General features: G+C 45.2%; 2 protein-coding genes across 3 annotated transcripts in view; one reads left to right on the top strand and one right to left on the bottom strand.

Annotated features, from left to right (window-relative positions):
• Positions 1-18,730, bottom strand: part of LOC309517150 (regenerating islet-derived protein 4-like) — a 57,663-nt gene that overhangs the window by 34,428 nt on the left and 4,505 nt on the right. Inside the window, exon 2 of one of the 2 annotated variants that reach the window (XM_082196236.1) lies at positions 11,370-11,446. In XM_082196236.1, the coding sequence (XP_082052362.1) occupies positions 11,370-11,444 (75 nt within the window). In that variant the 5' untranslated portion in view covers positions 11,445-11,446. Of the gene's footprint in view, positions 1-2,825; positions 3,007-11,369; positions 11,447-18,730 lie in introns of those variants that run through there. The other variant, XM_082196240.1, reaches the window with a different exon arrangement.
• On the top strand, positions 328-7,992 carry LOC309517161 (C-type lectin BpLec-like). The gene is made up of 5 exons (XM_082196256.1): positions 328-396; positions 885-976; positions 2,462-2,602; positions 3,505-3,619; positions 7,918-7,992. The coding sequence occupies exons 1-5, from the start codon at positions 336-338 to the stop codon at positions 7,977-7,979; spliced, it is 471 nt and encodes a 156-aa protein (XP_082052382.1). The 5' UTR covers positions 328-335; the 3' UTR covers positions 7,980-7,992.

Below are 18,730 nucleotides of genomic sequence, written 5' to 3'. Positions count from 1 at the left end.
AATACTGTTTTAATTCTTCCTGCCATCACCACATGGACGAAATGGCAACCAGTGGGGATAGGTTTTGACCTTCCATAAAAGGTCAACCAGAAGGTGGAACATATTCAGCACTAGGTGCCTCTGCACACGAACCTTATTTGACTCCATGATACTTCAACAATCGCCAGCTTTAAGTTTTGGGTTCTCTCTTCTTTCTCTAATCTTCCCATTTATGATTTTAAGAACAGAAAATACCAATTTACTTCTTCCTGCTATCCCCACATTTACAATGCCAATAAGTAAGGATAGGTTTTTAATTTGCTGCACATTTCCTTCCACTGAAGGTCACCCAGAAGATGGGGGTTGTCACCTACCTTTGCCTTCTTGCTTTCCTGGTCTCCTATTCTTTCCCAGCAGGTGAGTGCTTTAACAATTATCTGGGAATTCCCCAGAAATTTTAATTGGGGTTAAGCATTTATAAAAACAAAACTACTTGTCAGATTTCCAGGTGATGGTAATCCACCCAAGGCTGTTGGAATAAATAACCAGGCAATGGAAGCAGGTCCATTAGGGTGAATAGGGAACTGCCCTACCAACCTCAATCTGCTTTGAACCACTCCTCATATTCATATTGACAACCAGTCAGGGAGTGGCTCTGCCTGTCATTGACTCTGGATCCACTTACTGTTTGCCTCCTTGCTTTCTGTCCCAATTTCATATTGGTGCCATGGGGTACCAGTCACCAATGGAAGCAGGAATGTTTCAATTAGGTCTGCATTCATTAATCTTAAAATTATCTGGGCACATTTGTAGGTGAAGTAGGATTCCACATTGAAAATTGCATTCTAACATCTTTTGTCCCCCCTCCCCCATATTTTTCTTCTTTTACTCCTCTCTCCATACAGTAAAGGCCAGATCCTGTCCCAGGAATTGGATGAAATCCCAGGGCAGCTGCTATGCATATTTTGACTCTCATAAAACTTGGTCTGAAGCTGAGGTAAGAAGCTGTTTCTCACCAACCAAGCTGTCACATCAGGTGCTGTCATGGGTTTCAGATGACATTTTTGTGAGGAGGGCTATCAGTGTGAGCTGTTGGGAGACAATACCTGGCCAGCATCTTGGTATAATCAAAAGAGAGTTGCTCACCCATTGTGTTCAATTAACCTGTTTCCACAGGAGCCAAGAAAACTTAATTAACAGTCAGGAGGGATGGCCTGGCAAGAAGGTACCACCTCACAAGTGAAAAGATACAAGCTATCTCTGCCCCTTTGTCCCTCCAGCTTGCATGTGAGCAGGAGGGACCTCAGGGCTCACTCAGCTGGGGGGGGGGAGTGGAGCCTTCCCACCCCCAAGCCAAGAACTGCAAACAAGCTGTGTCGTCCTCAGCTCTACAGGGTGTTGGGATGAATGTGCCTCATCTCTTGCAATGAGAGCTGTGGCCGTTTCACCCCATGCCTTGAGGGCTGGGGCCAGTACAGATTGTTCTTTCAACACCATGGTGTATCGCCAGATTGTGATGTTTGGCTGGTGACATATCATGGTGTTGAAAACCTGACACCACCCAGCTATATACAGTTAAGAAGAACTATTTCAAACATTAAGATAATAGTTAAATTCAAGGATAAGCTACAAAACCAGATTAAAACACAGGTCAACATTCCACATGCCTGCAGAAAGGTAAAGGGACCCCTGACCATTAGGTCCAGTCGTGACCGACTCTGGGGTTGCGCGCTCATCTCGCTCTATAGGCCGAGGGAGCCGGCGTTTGTCTGCAGACAGCCTCTGGGTCATGTGGCCAGCATGACTAAGCGCTTCTGGTGAACCAGAGCAGCGCACAGAAACGCCGTTTACCTTCCCGCCGGAGCGGTCCTTATTTATCTACTTGCACTTTGACGGGCTTTCGAACTGCTAGGAGGCAGGAGCAGGGACCAAGCAACAGGAGCTCACCCCGTTGCGGGGATTCGAAACGCTGACCTTCTGATCGGCAAGTCCTAGGCTCTGTGGTTTAACCCACAGCGCCACCCGCTTCTGAAAAGAGTGCAGCCAAATCATGACTATGAGCATTCTTCCTGCATTCATCCTAGTTTTTGTGTGTGAGCTTCAAGGTGGTTTTCTTGCACCAAGATTGAGTGCTTTAAGCACCTTTAATTGCACTCGTGTGCAGCAGGTCCAGCAGGTTTCTTTAGTTTCCCAGCAGGTCCAGAGGATGGAGAAAGGGGCCTGGCTTCACTCACACTATTTTCTTCACCCCTTTTTCTCTCTTCCTTCCTCAGCTGCTTTAGTTCCCATTTGAAAAACTTCCAACTCTCCACCACTGGTGTTTTATGATTTTTAAATAATTGTTATTACTTATTTGACAAGTTCTGAACCACTCTGGGAAAGCTTTGTGGGAAAGTGTGTGTGTGTGTGTGTGTGTGTGTGTGTGTGTGTGTGTGTGTTAGCAATAGTGGTGGAGCTTATTTACTTGCTTGGCTATTCTCAGAATGAGTGCATGAGCTTTGGCTGTGGGACCCATCTTGCCTCCATCCTCAATGAGAAAGAGTCAAATGCGGTGGCCAATTACATCTCTGCATACCAGAAAAAGGAAAGTCTGATTTGGATTGGGCTGCATGATCCCACTGAGGTGAGTTGCCTTTACTTTCTCAATTTCAGGCCATTGTCACTGAGTAATGGCTTCTTAGCATCACCATTCCATCCTTACCCGAATCGTCTCCCCAGATTACTCCAATATGTGACTTTTCCACAATTTTCTAATAGAATCCTCCTCTAATATTGCTGTGGAAGTGGGGAGATGATTAACATATTCAATCCTCCTGGCAAACTGGGAATAATATCCCCTCACTCACCCAAGTTTAGGATGTTCCACCATTCTCCAGCAGAGTTTCTTGTTCTTTGAGGAAAATAAGTGGCTCACATAAATGTAAACTAAGCTTGAATAATAAAGAAAACTGTAACAAAAATACAAAATAAGAGAAACTAAATACAATAACATGAGGCAAGTCTGAGGCAACAAGCGAGAAGAAGCAGTTGGTCCCTCTTAACTGATATTCTTAACGGAACACAGATACTGAAGGGAGGGGCTGATTCCGGAGCAAAACACACAAGCCCCACCCACCAGATACCAAGCACTCTACTATTCAAATTAGGTCCCAGTGTTTTTCTTACAAATACAGTCATACCTTGGTTCTCAAATGCCTTGTGACTCGAATGTTTTGGCTTCCGAACGCCGGAAACCTAGAAGTGAGTTTTTCGGTTTGTAAACGTTCTTTGGAACCCAAAGGTCTGACGTAGCTTCTGATTGAGTGCAGGAAGCTCCTGCAGCCTATGGGAAGTCACGCCTTGGTTTTGCATTGTTTTTGGAAGTCGAACGGACTTCCAGAAAGTATTCCGCTAGAGAACCAAGGTACGACTGTAACTCCATCATAACTGGCAATTGCTTCATAACTGGTCAACTCTCCATGTGACCTTTGCATTGGCCTCCTCGTATCAAATGAATGTACGATCTGTTCCATCATATTGCTGCAGAAAGGGCATTGGAAGTGGTCGGACGATGAGATCTACGATTACAAAGGCTGGGATTTTAATCGCCCAGACAACTTCAACAATGAAGAATATTGTGTGCATCTGGCAAAGGGGACAGGTAAGCAAGCAATTTGTAGGGACTGACTAAAAAAATGCCTATCACTCCATCAGTTTCAAGTATTTCAAAGGGTAGTATCTGATTTTAAAAATCAGAAAAATCAAACTCAAAATACTCTGGTTAGTCATTGCTACTGATGGTCCATTCATTTGAAAAGGTTTACTCTGGGTATTAGTTGATTGGATACACTCTCAGCCTGGTGCTTCTCTGTACTAAGGTTCACAAAGTCAATATCTCTGGAGATCTGACCAGAAGTGGTCCTACGTATTGATCCTTTAGGGAAACTTCCAATCATACCATGAAGCAGAATCTTTTTCTGCAGTCAGCCTTCATTCTTCGGTTGCATGTGATCACATATTTTGTTCAGAAAACAGTGGTTGCCAAAGTAAGATCTGGGTTATGCCATCTTATACTCTATCATGTTTCTTAACAAAATGATTAGGCTCAAACAGCATTTAATAATACTAAGAATAATATTCATTCATTCATTCATTCATTCTCTGAGTGTCTCCCGAAAGAATATTAATAGCATGATAAAACATTTAAGACTTTGAAGCCAGGTGATTAGTGAGTGACCTTCATATGTTTGGTTAGTTCTGGGTCACAGCCCTGTTGTGAGTCCTGAAAAGGGCAGACTCACTGGAACAAACTGTGGAAAATGTTTTTAAATGCTTTAAAATAGGTTTTTAATCTGTGGCATTTTAAATTTTGGTTTTTTGTTTTGTTTTTCTCTGTTGGGGGTGGGATAAACATTTAGTTGGGCCTGGGGATTAGTTTAGTTTTAGTATAATTGTAATTTGGTTGTTGTTGTTAGATTCTACTGTTTTATTGGTTCATTGTATAGTTTGTATTCTGTTCTGAAGGAGAGAAGGTCAGGGCTGCCTGGGAGTGGGCCCCAGCCAATAGAATGACTGAGGCAGGTTCCACAGGTGGGGTTGCACTGGGACACCCAATATCAGTGATCATGGGTAGGAGGAGGAGTTACGCTAAGACCAGACCATGTCATTACCGAGGAGGCAGGTTTAGTCATTGTTTGAAGACTATCCCTGCCTCTGGGTCTGGTCTTGACCGGAAGGTTACTGGAATAAACAAGGGAGACCCACATGACCTGAAGGTGCTGCTGTGCAATGCCAGGTCAATGATTCATAAGACCACTGCCATCCATGACTTGATTGGGATGGAGGACTTGACCTGGCATGTGTAACAGAGACTTGGTTGGATGAGGCAAAAGGCCTGTCCTTGTCGCTGCTTGTCCACCAGGTTTCTCTTACACACAGCAACCCAGGTCATATGGGCAGGGAGGCGAGGTTGCAGTGAGTTTTGGGAACTCATTAGCTTGCACCAGGTGTCCTATTGGGAAGATCCAGGTTTCTGAGCATGTGTTCTGGAAGTTGGACAACAGGATTCCTTTTGGTGTATCGACTTCCCCACTGTACCAAGGATTCCCTGGCTGAGCTGCTTCAGGTCATGGCAGATGGTCTCCTGGAGACACCTAGTTTGGTTGTCCTAGGGGATTTTAACATCCATGCTGACACAACCTTATAATGGGCTGCTTGGGACTTCGTGGAAAGCATGGTCTCCATGAGGCTGTCCCTGAATGAATTTGGCCCAACTCATAGTCGCAGACATGTCTTAGACCTGGAGTTCACCTTTATGGATGTGGGTGATATGACACTAAGAAAAAGCAAAAAGAAAGCAAAAAGAAAGAAGTGCCATGGTCAGATCACTTCCTGGTGATGTGACCCTTCCCCTCTGCAGGGAGGTGGGACCAATTTGGATCCGCCTCCACACCACTTAATGGATTCAAATGGTTTGCAGAGAGTGGTGTTGTTGTCTTCCACTGCCTCCCACTCCTGTCTTCCACTGCCTCCCATAGTTTGGTCAAATTCATGCTGATAGCTTCAAGAACACTGTCCAACCATCTCGTCCTCTGTCATCCCCTTCTCCTTGTGCCCTCCATCTTTCCCAACATCAGGGTCTTTTCCAGGGAGTCTTCTCTTCTCATGAGGTGGCCAAAGTAGGGGATGTTTTATCCCGTGTTGATGGCCTTTCAGCTGATTCCCCGGTGGCCCACTGGAATGCAGAGTTAACCAGAGCTATCGACTGTCTGGCTCCGAAGCGCTCTCCCCAACTGCATGGAGCCTGGCAGCCTCAGCGTGGTGTAGTGGTTAAGAGCGGTAGTCACGTAATCTGGGAAACCGGGTTCGTGTCTCCGCTCCTCCACATGCAGCTGCTGGGTGACCTTGGGCCAGTCACACTTCTGTGAAGTCTCTCAGCCCCACTCACCTCACAGAGTGTTTGTTGTGGGGGAGGAAGGGAAAGGAGAATGTTAGCCGCTTTGAGACTCCTGAAGGGGAGTGAAAGGCGGGATATCAAATCCAAACTCTTCTTCTTCTTCTTCTTTATCCAGAGCTGAGGGTGATGAAACAATCACTGAGGTGGCAATAGCGCTAGTGGTGGAAATCGGACCAGAAACGGGTTAGAGCTCAATGTCGAGCCTACCAAGTGGCAATAGCGATGGTGAAGAGGTCCTTCTTCACTGCCTCTATTGCATCTGCAGAAAACAGCAGCAGGAGACTCTTTCAGGTGGTTCACAATCTTAACAGAACCACCTTCACCATTGGGGCCTGGTAAGGACGCCAAGATCTCCTGCAATGATTTTGCAACTTTTTTGCAGGCAAAGCCGCTCAGATTCGGAAAGAGGTAGACACCATCATGGGAGCAGGGCTGGGGCAGGAGAGTGCTAGAGTACTGTCTATTCCAGTTGCATGGGATCAGTTCCAATCTGTTACCTCCGAGGATGTGGACAGGCTGCTTGGATGAGTGAAACTGACCACCTGTCTCCTCGATCCTTGCCCATCCTGGCTCATAAAAGTGAGCCGGGAAGGGCAGGGTGATGGGACCCGGGGGATAGTGAATGCTTTCCTCTGTGAGCAAGCTTTCCCGGAACCGCTGAAAGAGGCAGTTATTAAATCGCGTCTTTAAAAAACATCTTTGGACATGGCCAATATGGACAACTATCACCCAGTCTCAAATCTTCCATTCTTGGGCAAAGTGACTGAGCAGGTGGTTGCTGAACAACTCCAAGCACGCCTGGAGGATGTGGACCATTTGGATCCCTTCCAATTGGGATTCAGGCCTCATCATGGGACTGAAACTGCCTTGGTCACGCTGGTCAATGATCTCTGGTGGGCTAGGGACAAAGGTGAAAGCTGTTTCCTAGTTCTGCTGGATCTCTCAGCGGCCTTTGATACCATCAACCATGACATCCTTCTGGACTGTCTAGAGGCACTAGGAGCTGGGGGCACTGTTATATAGTGGTTCTGCTCCTTCCTCCTGGGCCATGTTCAGAAAGTGATGGTGGGGGTGAGTGCTCAGACCCCTGGGCTCTCACTTGTTGGGTGCCTCAGGGTTCCGTCCTCTCCCCCATGCTTTTCAACATCTACATGCAGCCGCTGGTAGAGATCATCAGCGGGTTTGGGCTTGGTGTTCATCAGTATGCAGATGATACCCAGCTCTACCTCTCTTTCAAATCAGAACCAGTGAAGGCGGTGAAGGTCCTTTTTGAGGGTCTGGTCAGTTGGAGGATGGATGGCAGCTAACAGATTGAGGCTGAATCCTGACAAGACAGAAGTACTGTTTTGGGGGGACAAGGGGATGGCAGGTGTGGAGGACTCTCTGGTTCTGAATGGGGTAACTGTGCACCTGAAGGACCAGATGTGCAGCCTGGGACTCATTTTAGACTCACAGCTGTCCGTGGAGGCACAGGTCAATTCTGTGTTCAGGGCAGCTGCCTACCAGCTCCATCTGGTATGCAGGCTGAGACCCTACCTGCCTGCAGACTGTCTTGCCAGAGTAGTGCATGCTCTAGTTATCTCTCGCTTGGACTACTGCAATGCGCTCTGTGTGGGGCTACCTTTGAAGGTGAGCCAGAAACTACAACTTATGCAGAATGCGGCAGCTAGACTGGTGACTGGGAGTAGCTGCAGAGATCATATAGCACTGGTCCTGAAATACCTACATTGGCTCCCACTACGTTTCTGAGCACAATTCAAAGTGTTGGTGCTGATCTTGAAAGCCCTCAATGGACTCAGCCCAGTATACCTGAAGGAGTGTCTCCACCCCCATTGTTCAACCTGGGTACAGAGGTCCAGCTCTGAGGGCCTTCTGGTGGTTCCCTCACTATTATTAAAGTCTGAATCCATTTTATTCCCCCTACACATTGGGGAAAGGAATAATAGGCAATAAGAAGTAACTTTCCTTTTTTCTTGAATTATAATTTTTGTTTTGAATTTCAGGTTTTAAGAAGTGGAATGATGTAAACTGCAACAAGACATACGCCTTCATCTGCAAGCAATAACTCTAAAGGAGACTTCCCTTCTCCACTGTGTTGGCTGGGAAGCTGCCTTTACATTATTTCTACTCTTTCTCATCACTTTCAAAATAGCCATTGCTATAGAGATGCCTCTTCAATTTCCCCCTTCCCTTTGAAATTTTCTTGGACCTGCAGCAGAGCATCATCTTAATAAATTCTCTTCCATGCATATTTTCCTTATTGCATTGCTGTTCTGCTTTGTCCATCCATACTTACAAGCACGGCCACCCCACCTATGAGGCAAGGTGAAGTTCTTGCCTCAGACGGCAAGCAGGGATGGGTGGCAGATTGGCCTCCTGCTCTTGTTGACTGTCTCCTCCGTCTCCACTAGCCTGCCCTGCTTGCATCCACATTCCCTCCTATAATGCAAGGACATCATAGATGATAGGAGAGACCTGCCCCTGTTACATGGGTGCATTATGTATGTGCCCTGAGGGAATGGCAAAGAGAATGATGATGAGGGCATTGGCACTGGAAGGCCTTTTCTGGGTGAGTGCCAGCTGCCCACAAGTGGGGACCTGGGGGTGAGTGACAGGGGTGTCATGTGAGCTGGAATCGCATGGGGTGGCAGGACCTGAGGTCACAGGAGGAGAGAAGGTTATCCTGGCTCTGCCTTTACCTCTTCCACAAACCCAAGTGCTCAATCCCTTCCTGAAGCCATTTACTAGGTACTGGAGTCAGGAACATTGGCATGTTGCTGTTAGTTAGGATAAGCCTGACTTTCAGCATAGCTGACAAGAAAGGCTGTAGAGGATTGGTTCCTCCTTTGCAAGGTGTGTAGTTCTTGGGCAGGCAGGTGAAGCAGGAAAGAACAGCATCCCCTACCATGTAAAGGAGCCCCATTGTCTTTTAGACTTCTTAACTATGATTCTTGGGGGTGCAATTTTCTCATTTGCTTCAGTTGCCAGGATGCCTTGGGCTGGCCTGCCTTAGGGACACTTGTTCTACCATCACCACTGCTCACAACAAAGAGAGCATTCATACCTCAAAGTAGCTACAAATTCCCATCCTAAAGCACACTCCTTTTCTCAGAGCTCCTCAGCACGGTTTATACTATAACCAGAATTGTGGAAGCCATAAAGTGAGGACAGGGAAAATTACAGGAGGTCCCCACAGCATGTGACTGTTGAGATACCTCCGGGGAGATGGGGGCAATTGGCAGGCCCCCAGCTGGCTCTAGCCCACCGGCCGGCAGCCGGGCAAACTCCAGTTCTTGGAACAGCATCAAAACTGTGACTCAAGCCTCAGAGACCTTTAGAGACTGAGCACGCAAGCTTGTACGTTACATTCAAGCATTTGCATGCTTCTGGAAATCTAGTGGAATAAACCACAAGTTTAACATTTATTTTTGTGCTATTTCCTTCGATGGGAAAAAAGATATGTTTGCAACCCTGGAATCCACTTGCAAATCTGGAAGTCTGTTTAGGGCTATGCACCACCTGAGGCCATGCAAGTTGCTCCACAAGTGCCTTTCACAAAAGAAAGATGTTTGCAGAGCATCACACACAGAGACAGACACACACAGACAGACACACCAGATCGACTTTCAACAGTTTGCTCAATGGGCATAGATGAAGCTCCACTAGAAGACTTTCTTTTAGAAAAACTGCTTGCAGAGCACTACTGATGTGAATAAAATTGAGCTGGACATGGCAGATTACAGATGCATGAGCACATGAGAAAACAGGATAAAAGCACTGGCTTTTTGATCAGTAAAACTAATGAATTAAACTCCTTGTGTTCGGGCTGCCCAAATAGATTCCCAGTCTAATAGCACAGAGGGTTGTTAGACTGATTTTGGGGCTGCTATGCAAAGGTCTTCAACCTCAAATGGATCTGTCTCTGAGGTTCTTACACATAGTCTCATACCATGTGACAAGCAGACTGATGCTGTGCATTGTATATCTTTTGAATTATGAGCCCCTCTTCCGGCTACACAAATTAAAGATGCTCATCTCTGGCCTTGTCTCGGTGTCTCTGTCTCTAGGCAAAAGGACAAAACAGTGCATGCTGGCAATCTTGTAGGGCCATTTCACCCATTACACAGTAGCAAACCCAGCAAAGGGAAAGCCCTAGGTTGTCCCTCAATGGGGTATTTTTCTCTATAATATGTATATCCTGAACGCAACCCAAGATCAGAGGGGAAATCAGAGAGACCAAGTCTACTATGTCTACCTGTCAGGTTTCAGGGAATCCGATCCCCCCTCCCTCATGGCTGGCTGCCAGAAATGGGAAAACAAGGTGTTCTTACCAAGAAAATTTATTCAATATTCACAGAGACATAGGATGTCGCCCCTCAGATAATGGTGTTGCTCCAAATAAGTCCCACCCCTCCGTCTCTCCTATTATACATCATTCCTACTGTGTTCTGCCTCTGAGCTTTCTGTTCTCCTACTCTCAGTGCCCCCGGGACCTGAGATGGGAGTTCAGGAATGCTTCCTAAAGACACTGAGTCTGTCAGCTGTCTCTCCCCTAGTTCTTTTTCCTCCTCCTGCTTGTCATCCAGTATCTCCCAGCTTCTCCCCTCTGCAGCCTCCAAATTATTACCTTCTGCAAACCACTCTTCTAAATCTATGCTGTCTCCTCTTGGAAGGGCAGAAGAAGGGGGGAGCGGTCTCCACCATTCCTCCTGGACTGAGGAGGACCTCCTCTCCTAGGACCTCCCTGACTCCAACAAGACTGTGTCCAGAGGTGATCATCTGTGCTCTCCCCCTTTACATTTTCTATCACTTAATCATTGTCATGAGGGCAACCTGGGATCAAAGGGGCGATGCACATACACCAAGGCCAGATGGTACACCAGTCTTCAGAATTTTTTTATTAATTCAATCTATCTAGGAGCTCTCAAACATTTATCACATTCACACATGCTCTGTAGGGATATATATTTACCAAAGACTGCTGCTCTGTCTGATTAGATGGCTGTCAATGGACAGGACCTCCAGGTGTTGCTACAAAGGCCTTCGACCCAAAACGGGTCTGTCTCCAGAGTTCTTATACTCTCTGCTCAATCTCTTATTATGTGTCAGGTGGATGAATATGTTGATTGCAGAGCTTTTGGATTATGTGCCCCTTTTCTGGCAGTGTGATCCATCTCTATCCTTGTCCCCGTGTCTCTAGCAAAAAGGACACAATGGTCCTGCAATGTGACATTTCTTCTTCCAAGGTATATTGTTCCTTAAAAGAAAGTCCTGGCGATCTGCAATAGCCATCGGTCACCAGGACTTGCTGTTCCTCTTTGGCAACCTTGCAGGTATTGACTTTTCATTCCAAACATCCATCTATCCTTCTCTCATTCATACAAGCTGCAATGAATTACATTAAAATAATTCATGTGATGAGTGTAGTGGAGACTTGTTATTTTGAAAATAATACCTGGTATGGTGTGCGACAATCCCCTTTTTGATCCTGAAATGTTCTTCCAGGTGAAAACCAAGGCCAAGGCATCATTTCTGAAAAATAAAGTATTGATTGAATCTACTCAGGAGCTCTCAATCATACCACATGTTCACACATGTTCTGCGGGGATATAGTACCCAAGGAGAGTTGTTATGTGTATGACTGCATTCCCAAGGCAATTTATTCCATTTTCCTGACCATATGCTAACTGTTAACTTGCATGTTACATTCAAGCATTTGCAAGCTTCTGGAAACCTAGTGGAATAAACCACAAGTTTAGCATTTATTTTTGCGCTATTTCCTTCCAGGGGGGAAATATATGTTTGCAAGCCTGGAATCCACTTGCAAGTCTGGAAGTTTGTATAGGACTATGCACCACCTGAGACCATGCAAGTTGCTCCACAAGTGCCTTTCCCAAAAGAAAGATGTTTGCAGAGCATCACACACAAACACACACACCAGTTTGGTCAATGAGCATAGATGAAGCTCCACTATACCCTTTCTTTTAGAAAAACTGCTTACAGAGCACTACTGGTGTGAATAAAATTTAGCTGGACATATCAGTATACAGTGTGGTGTAGTGGTTAAGAGCGGTAGTCTTGTAATCTGGGGAACTGGGTTCATGTCCCCACTCCTCCACATGCAGCTGCTGGGTGACCTTGAGCTAGTCACACTTCTCTGAAGTCTCTCAGCCCCACTCACCTCACAGAGTGTTTGTTGTGGGGGAGGAAGGGAAAGGAGATTGTTAGCCACTTTGAGACTCCTTCGGGTAGTGATAAAGCGGATCTCAAATCCAAACTCCTCTTCTTCTTCTACAGATGCATGAGCACATGTAGCACTGGCCTTTTGATCAGTAAAACTAATGAAATAAACCCCTTGTGTTCAGGCTGCCCAAGTAGATTCCCAGTCTAATAGCACAAAGGGTTGTTAGACTGATCTTTGGGCTGCTTGTGCAAAGGTCTTCAACCTCAAATGGATCTGTCCCTGAGGTTCTTACACTTAGTCTCGTACCATGTGACAAGCAGACTGATACAGTGTATTGTATATCTTTTGAATACACAAATGGCTACACAAATTAAAGATAATCATCTCTGGCCTTGTCTCGGTGTCTCTGTCTCTAGGCAAAAGGACACCATGTGGTCCTGCAACGTGGCATTTCTCCTTCCAAGGAATATTGTTTCTTAAAACAAAGTCCTGGTTCTTTGAGATGGCCATCAGTCACTGGGACTTGCATCTTCTCTTTGGCAACTTTGCGGAGCTTGACCTTTCAAATATCACCTCATTCTCTTGCCATTTATACTCAGTTTATACCTGAGTATGTTAAAATTAGTATCATTATCGAGACAACAAGCATATATCCACCAAATCCTCAGACTCGTTTTGCAAAATAGCATCTGACTTATTATGGTGTGTGACATGTATGCACAGTTACCTGGGGGAAAGTCATAGGTAGGGATGGAGTGGCTATACTCCTGATTTTTGTTGTTCTGGGTATGATATGTGATGCTACCTCTTCATTTCTATTTATCAGGACAGCTAGATGGAACTTCCGCCTTAAGGGTCAGTAGACTTCTGATTACAAGTGAGATCCTCCTCCCCAGTGCTATTTTTCTTGAAAAAGAGGTGCTGGAACTCACCACAAAGACCTCCCTTGCTCTCTTATAATGGCAATGGCACCCATCTGAGAGGTGCCGGAACTGAGTTCTGGCGAGTTCTGGCTGGAAGAAAGCCCTGCTCTTGCCCACTCCACAAAGACACACACAGAATTCAAATCTCCATTTTTAGAGACAGTATATATCTCATTGCCAAAAAAGAAGAGGAAAAATTTGGACTCTCTTCTGGTCAGAGTTCAGTGGTTGCTCAGAGGCACCAGTTGCCTGCCAATGCCTTTTCTGTTATGTCATGCCCCTCATGGCAGCCATTTTGTGTTTGTACTGTTTTATTGTTGTTAGCCGCCCTGAGCCCGGCTTCGGCTGGGGAGGGCGGAATATAAATAAAAATTATTATTATTATTATTATTATTATTATTATTATTATTACTACTATTATTATTATTATTATACCTTTCCAGTGCTATTTCTCTAGAAAAAGAGGTGCCGAAACTCCCCATGAATGCCTCCATTGTTCTCCTATAATGGGGAAGGGCACCCACCTAAGAAAAAAGCCATGCCTTTATCAGCCATTTTGTGTTACATCACATGCAGCTCAGGAGCCATTTTGTGACTGGCACCCATGGCCCTATCTCATAATTACAGATATGTCCAGTAAGCCAAAAATGTTGGTGGCCCCAACTTAGTCTATTAAAGGCACCAGCAGTTCCCGGGATTCTTTATAGGAAGCCATGACTACTAAAGTTGTATAAGAGTGCTTTAAATGTGTGGTGCGGCTCTGACTTAAGTCTAGGCAGGCTAGAAATCTTCGTGTTTTGTTAGACCAAATGGAAAAAGAGCGAAGTCCCAACCAAAGAAGAACAGCAACTTAAACTGATGGAATATGCACAGCTTACAGATTTAACATATAGAAGAAGAGAAGAAGAAGAAGAAGAAGAAGAAGAAGAAGAAGAAGAAGAAGAAGAAGAAGAAGTAGAAGAAGAAGAAGAAGAAGAAGAAAAGAATTTATTTATTTATACCCTGTCTAGGCTGAGCAACTTTCAACAGAGCATTAAAAACAGAATAAAACTTCAAACATACATACATTTAAAGAGGATTGGGAAATGTTTATTGAATATATGGGTGAAAATTGTGTACACTTAAAAACGCTGGTAGAATTAAGATAAATTCAACAGTGTAGATAAGTTTTGATTTCTGTACTAATGGAATACTGAATGGTTATCTTATGTAAAAATGGATTTATTGTAAGCAAACTGAACCAGGGAAAGAGAAGAAGGGAAGTCATTGATTTAAGGTTGCTTAAATGAATATTCCAAAGTGTGTGTGTGTGTGTGTGTGTGTGTGTGTGTGTGTGTGTGTGTGTGTGAAATCCCAGAACTGTCTAATTCAGGTATACAACTCCCCTACCTGCCCCGCCCTCACTGAAACTCACAACAATATTTTTCCTAATGAAAGGCTAAATGACACAGCAGAAGTCCTTGAATGATTTAGGACAAATGGCACTCCTTGTAAGAACATGGTGTTTGAACAGTATATTCCTTTTGGAACCATGCACAGCTACAGTACATTGAGATACCATTGAACAGTTTGTCTCTGAACTCAAACTCAAAGATAGTAATTGTGGAATTGGCTCTGCAGAGACATCTGAGGGGAATGATCAGATTCTCCATCAAGTTATGGAGGCAGTCCATACTACGAACATCACATTTAAAAAGGGTGAGATTCAGTCCAAACCTGAATCTGTGAAGTGCATGGGCCAGACAGTGACTGCAGCCATACAGCCAGAAGGGTAAGCTACTATGCAGGAAGTAATAAAACAAGATTTCCCTCTTAAAGCAGGGGAAGCGCTCGTAAAGCATGGATGGCCACAGTATCTGAGAGATGTGTCCTTACTGCAAAAAACTTTTTAGCATGTAAATGACTCCTTACGTTGTCTAGACGTTAGGTAACTGTTCTCTGTGCTGGCCACATGACCCAGAAAGCTGTCTGTGGACAAACGCTCCCTCGGTCTGAAAAGCAAAGGTAAAGGAAAAGGACCCCTGGACAGTTATGTCCAGTCAAAGGCGACTATGGGGTTGCGGCGCTCATCTCGCTTTCTGGCCGAGGGAGCAGCATTTGTCTGCAGACAGGTCATGTGGCCAGCATGACTAAACTGCTTCTGGCACAACAGAACACTGTGACAAAACCAGAGCGCACGGAAACACTGTTTACCTTCCCGCTGTAATGGTACCTATTTATCTACTTGTACTGGTGTGCTTTTGAACTGCTACTTTGACAGAAGCTGGGGCAGAGCAACGGGAGCTCACTCTGTCATGGGGATTTGAACCGCCAACCTTCCGATCGGCAAGCCCAAGAGGCTCCGTGGTTTAGAACCACAGGCTCCCTCAGCCTGAAAGCAAGATGAGCGCCGCAACCCCATAGTCCGCTTTGACTGGACTTAACCGCCCAGGGATCCTTTACCTTACCTTTACCTAGAAGTAAACTTTTATTTGGGAGACAGAGTGTCTCAAAGACAGAGTATCCTCTTGCAACTTATGACTCATCAGGACATTCAGAAAACTAAAGTTAGAGCAAGAGGATTGATATGCAAGCTAGCATATCCAGTGATAACTAGAAGGTGGGTGGAAGTTGTTGCGCTTGTGCTAGGCTTGCTTTGAGTAATCAAAGGGAACCACATAAACCACAGGTGGTTCCTGAATTACTATGGAATATGTTGGGTGTAGATGAAGAAGAAGAAGAGAAGAGTTTGGATTTGATATCCCGCTTTATCACTACCCGAAGGAGTCTCAAAGCGGCTAACATTCTCCTTTCCCTTCCTCCCCCACAACAAACATCTGTGAGGTGAGTGGGGCTGAGAGACTTCAGAGAAGTGTGACTGGCCCAAGGTCACCCAGCAGCTGCATGTGCACTTGAACATGGCTCTCCCGCTTTTCTTCTTGTGGTTGATGTTTTTCAATATTGAGAAACATCGAGGCTGCCTTGGAAGATGGCAGTAACTGTGACTGTTAAGTTTAAAGTCAGATTACCAGATTTTTTTTTCAATGAATCCAGGGACACTTTTCAACTTCCTACTAAATAGATGGATTTTGTCGGGGGACTGATTTGTAAATCCGGGGACTGTCCCTGGGAAACGGGGACATCTGGTAACCTTAGTTTAAAGCTATGTTCATGGGTCATGGAATTCCTGGGATAGCTGTGTGTGATAATATGCCCTTCACTAAGAGTGTCGACTGTTTGCTCATGATTGGGGGTTTGAACACGGCTTTAGAAGCTGTTCATCTGGTGGCAATTTCGTTTTTCAACAAAACCAAGCAACCGAGACTGCTAGAAACTTGAGATGGTGACCGGCCAGTCAAGTCCACCCAAGCTAGCGCTGGGGGCTCTTCTCCTTACAAAGTATATTAAGGGAGTTAGCTTGCCGTAGAAAGCAAGAAAATGAACAGGGTGCCTCTAACGTTTCTTTGTCACGAGGTGGCAGCAGAAAGCAAGGATTGAATTCTGTGTTGGTTGGGGAATCATCAAGAATGTTGATCAGTATACAAATATGAACAGTTGCATTTCCACAAATAAGTGCTGTGCTTGGTTCATTTCATTCACAAAACCAGGTTTTTAAAACCAATTTCACTATTTATGAAAACCAAATGGACTGACATTTTTATTTTTATTTTTGCATGCCGCATCAGAGACAATAAAGTCAAGACTGGAAGTGGGGGGTATATACATTTTAGACCAGGAGTGGGGGGGTGTTTTATCAGCCTAGGGGGCCACCGTTCCTTCTGTTCAAGCTTCCAGGGGCTCCTTGCCAGCAGTGGGCATAGCAACAAATAAAAACCTTATCTTTGTGTTGTAGGTTATTTTCTACACACTCGTTGTTGTTGTTTAGTCGTTTAGTCGTGTCCAACTCTTCGTGACCCCATGGACCAGAGCACGCCAGGCACTCCTGTCTTCCACTGCCTCCCGCAGTTTGGTCAGACTCATGTTTGTAGCTTCGAGAACACTGTCCAACCATCTTGTCCTCTGTCGTCCCCTTCTCCTTGTGCCCTCCATCTTTCCCGACATCAGGGTCTTTTCTAGGGACTCTTCTCTTCTCCTGAGGTGGCCAAAGTATTGAAGCCTCAGCTTCAGGATCTGTCCTTCCAGTGAGCACTCAGGGCTGATTTCCTTAAGAATGGATAGGTTTGATTTTCTGGCAGTCCATGGGACTCTCAAGAGTCTCCTCCAGCACCATAATTCAAAAGCATCAATTCTTCGGCGATCAGCCTTCTTTATGGTCCAGCTCTCACTTCCATACATCACTACTGGGAAAACCATAGCTTTAACTATACAGACCTTTGTTGGCAAGGCGATGTCTCTGCTTTTTAGGTCTCTCCATTTTATCCATAATATCTTCTACATTACAAGTGCTATTGCAATCCTGCTAATGTTTTTATCTGCTTACAGTGGTCTCTTAAGTAAATTAAAATTCCCCTCCATTCTTTATTGAAGTTTTGGTATTCTTAGTTCCTGAGCTTTCTGTTCAGTTTTCCATTCTTCTCTGGTAGGGACTTTGTCTTCTTTCCATCTCCGGGCTAGTAGCATCCGTGTGGCTGTTGTTGCATACATTAAAAGTCTTTCCTGCTCCTTTGAAATATCAGCACCTACAATTCCTAATAAAAAAGCTTCTGGTTGTTGTTGTTGTTTTAATAAAAGTTATTTTAAAAAGCCATAGGTGTTTTCCAATCTATGCACTGAGCATTGATCCCTCAGGAAAAGTAGCCGCAAACAGGCTTAAAATTGTTGCACACCACTCTACTCTCCAAGCAGTGTGAGGTTCCAGGAGTTAATAATAATAAGGGCAAGCTAGCAGAGATAAGAACTCTTTGTAACAGAAGTAGCGGACAGAGGCATATGTAAGCATATTTACAAGCATTTATTCAGCATCAGGACAAAGGAAAAAACATGTCTGTTTCCCTTTGTGTCCAAGCAAACAGCATAGGCAAAAGCTATATACAAGGGAAGTTCCCAGCAGACTGTGCTGGAAGTAAACTGACATGTGACATACAGCAACTCTACATGCCTGTTCTAAAGGTGGAACGAAACTATATCCTAGCAGTGACCTCTGACAAGGCCTGGGATGCTGCATTGTTCATTCCACTAGTCCATATATGGGTAAATGGTTCATCTTTCTTCCTGCCTTTCCATGCCCTGCCCTAGCCCAGCTCTATATAAGAATGAGCCCAGCAGCCTGAGACACAGTTGTTCTGTGTATGACTGCATTCCCAAGGCAGTTTATTCCATTTTCCTGACCATTTGCTAACTATTAACTTGTACGTTGTTGCCCTTCATTGGCTCCAATGGAGGGGGAGAGTTAGTTACACCATTTCCAGGCAGGTGCTGATGATGTCCCGCCCCTGGGGCCTCTTGCATGTATCAATAAGACTGGATCAAGTAAATCCAAAGCAATCTCTGTCCTTCCTTTGCCTGTTTCTGGGGCTACCACCAGGGAGTTAACTTTTGCTCCCTGAGTTCCCTTCTGCCAACAAAGGTCTTCTCTTCCAGAATAGAGTGTCAGGGACTGGGTAAAGGAGGAGGAGGGGTGGAGACCACCTTCCCATCCTGTCCCTTCCAGGGAGGAGGAGGAGGGAGACAATATAGATTTCCAATAGTGGTTTGTGGGAGGTCAGAGCTCCGAGCCAGAGGGGGAAAGTTGGGAAATAATGGGAGAAGAGGAGCAGGCAGAGCCAGAGC

The sequence above is a fragment of the Podarcis vaucheri genome, assembly GCF_965113315.1.
Source record: "Podarcis vaucheri genome assembly, chromosome: 13".
Lineage (NCBI taxonomy): Eukaryota > Metazoa > Chordata > Lepidosauria > Squamata > Lacertidae > Podarcis > Podarcis vaucheri.
Note: the sequence above shows the minus strand (reverse complement) of the source record. Positions and strands in the feature narration are given on the sequence as shown.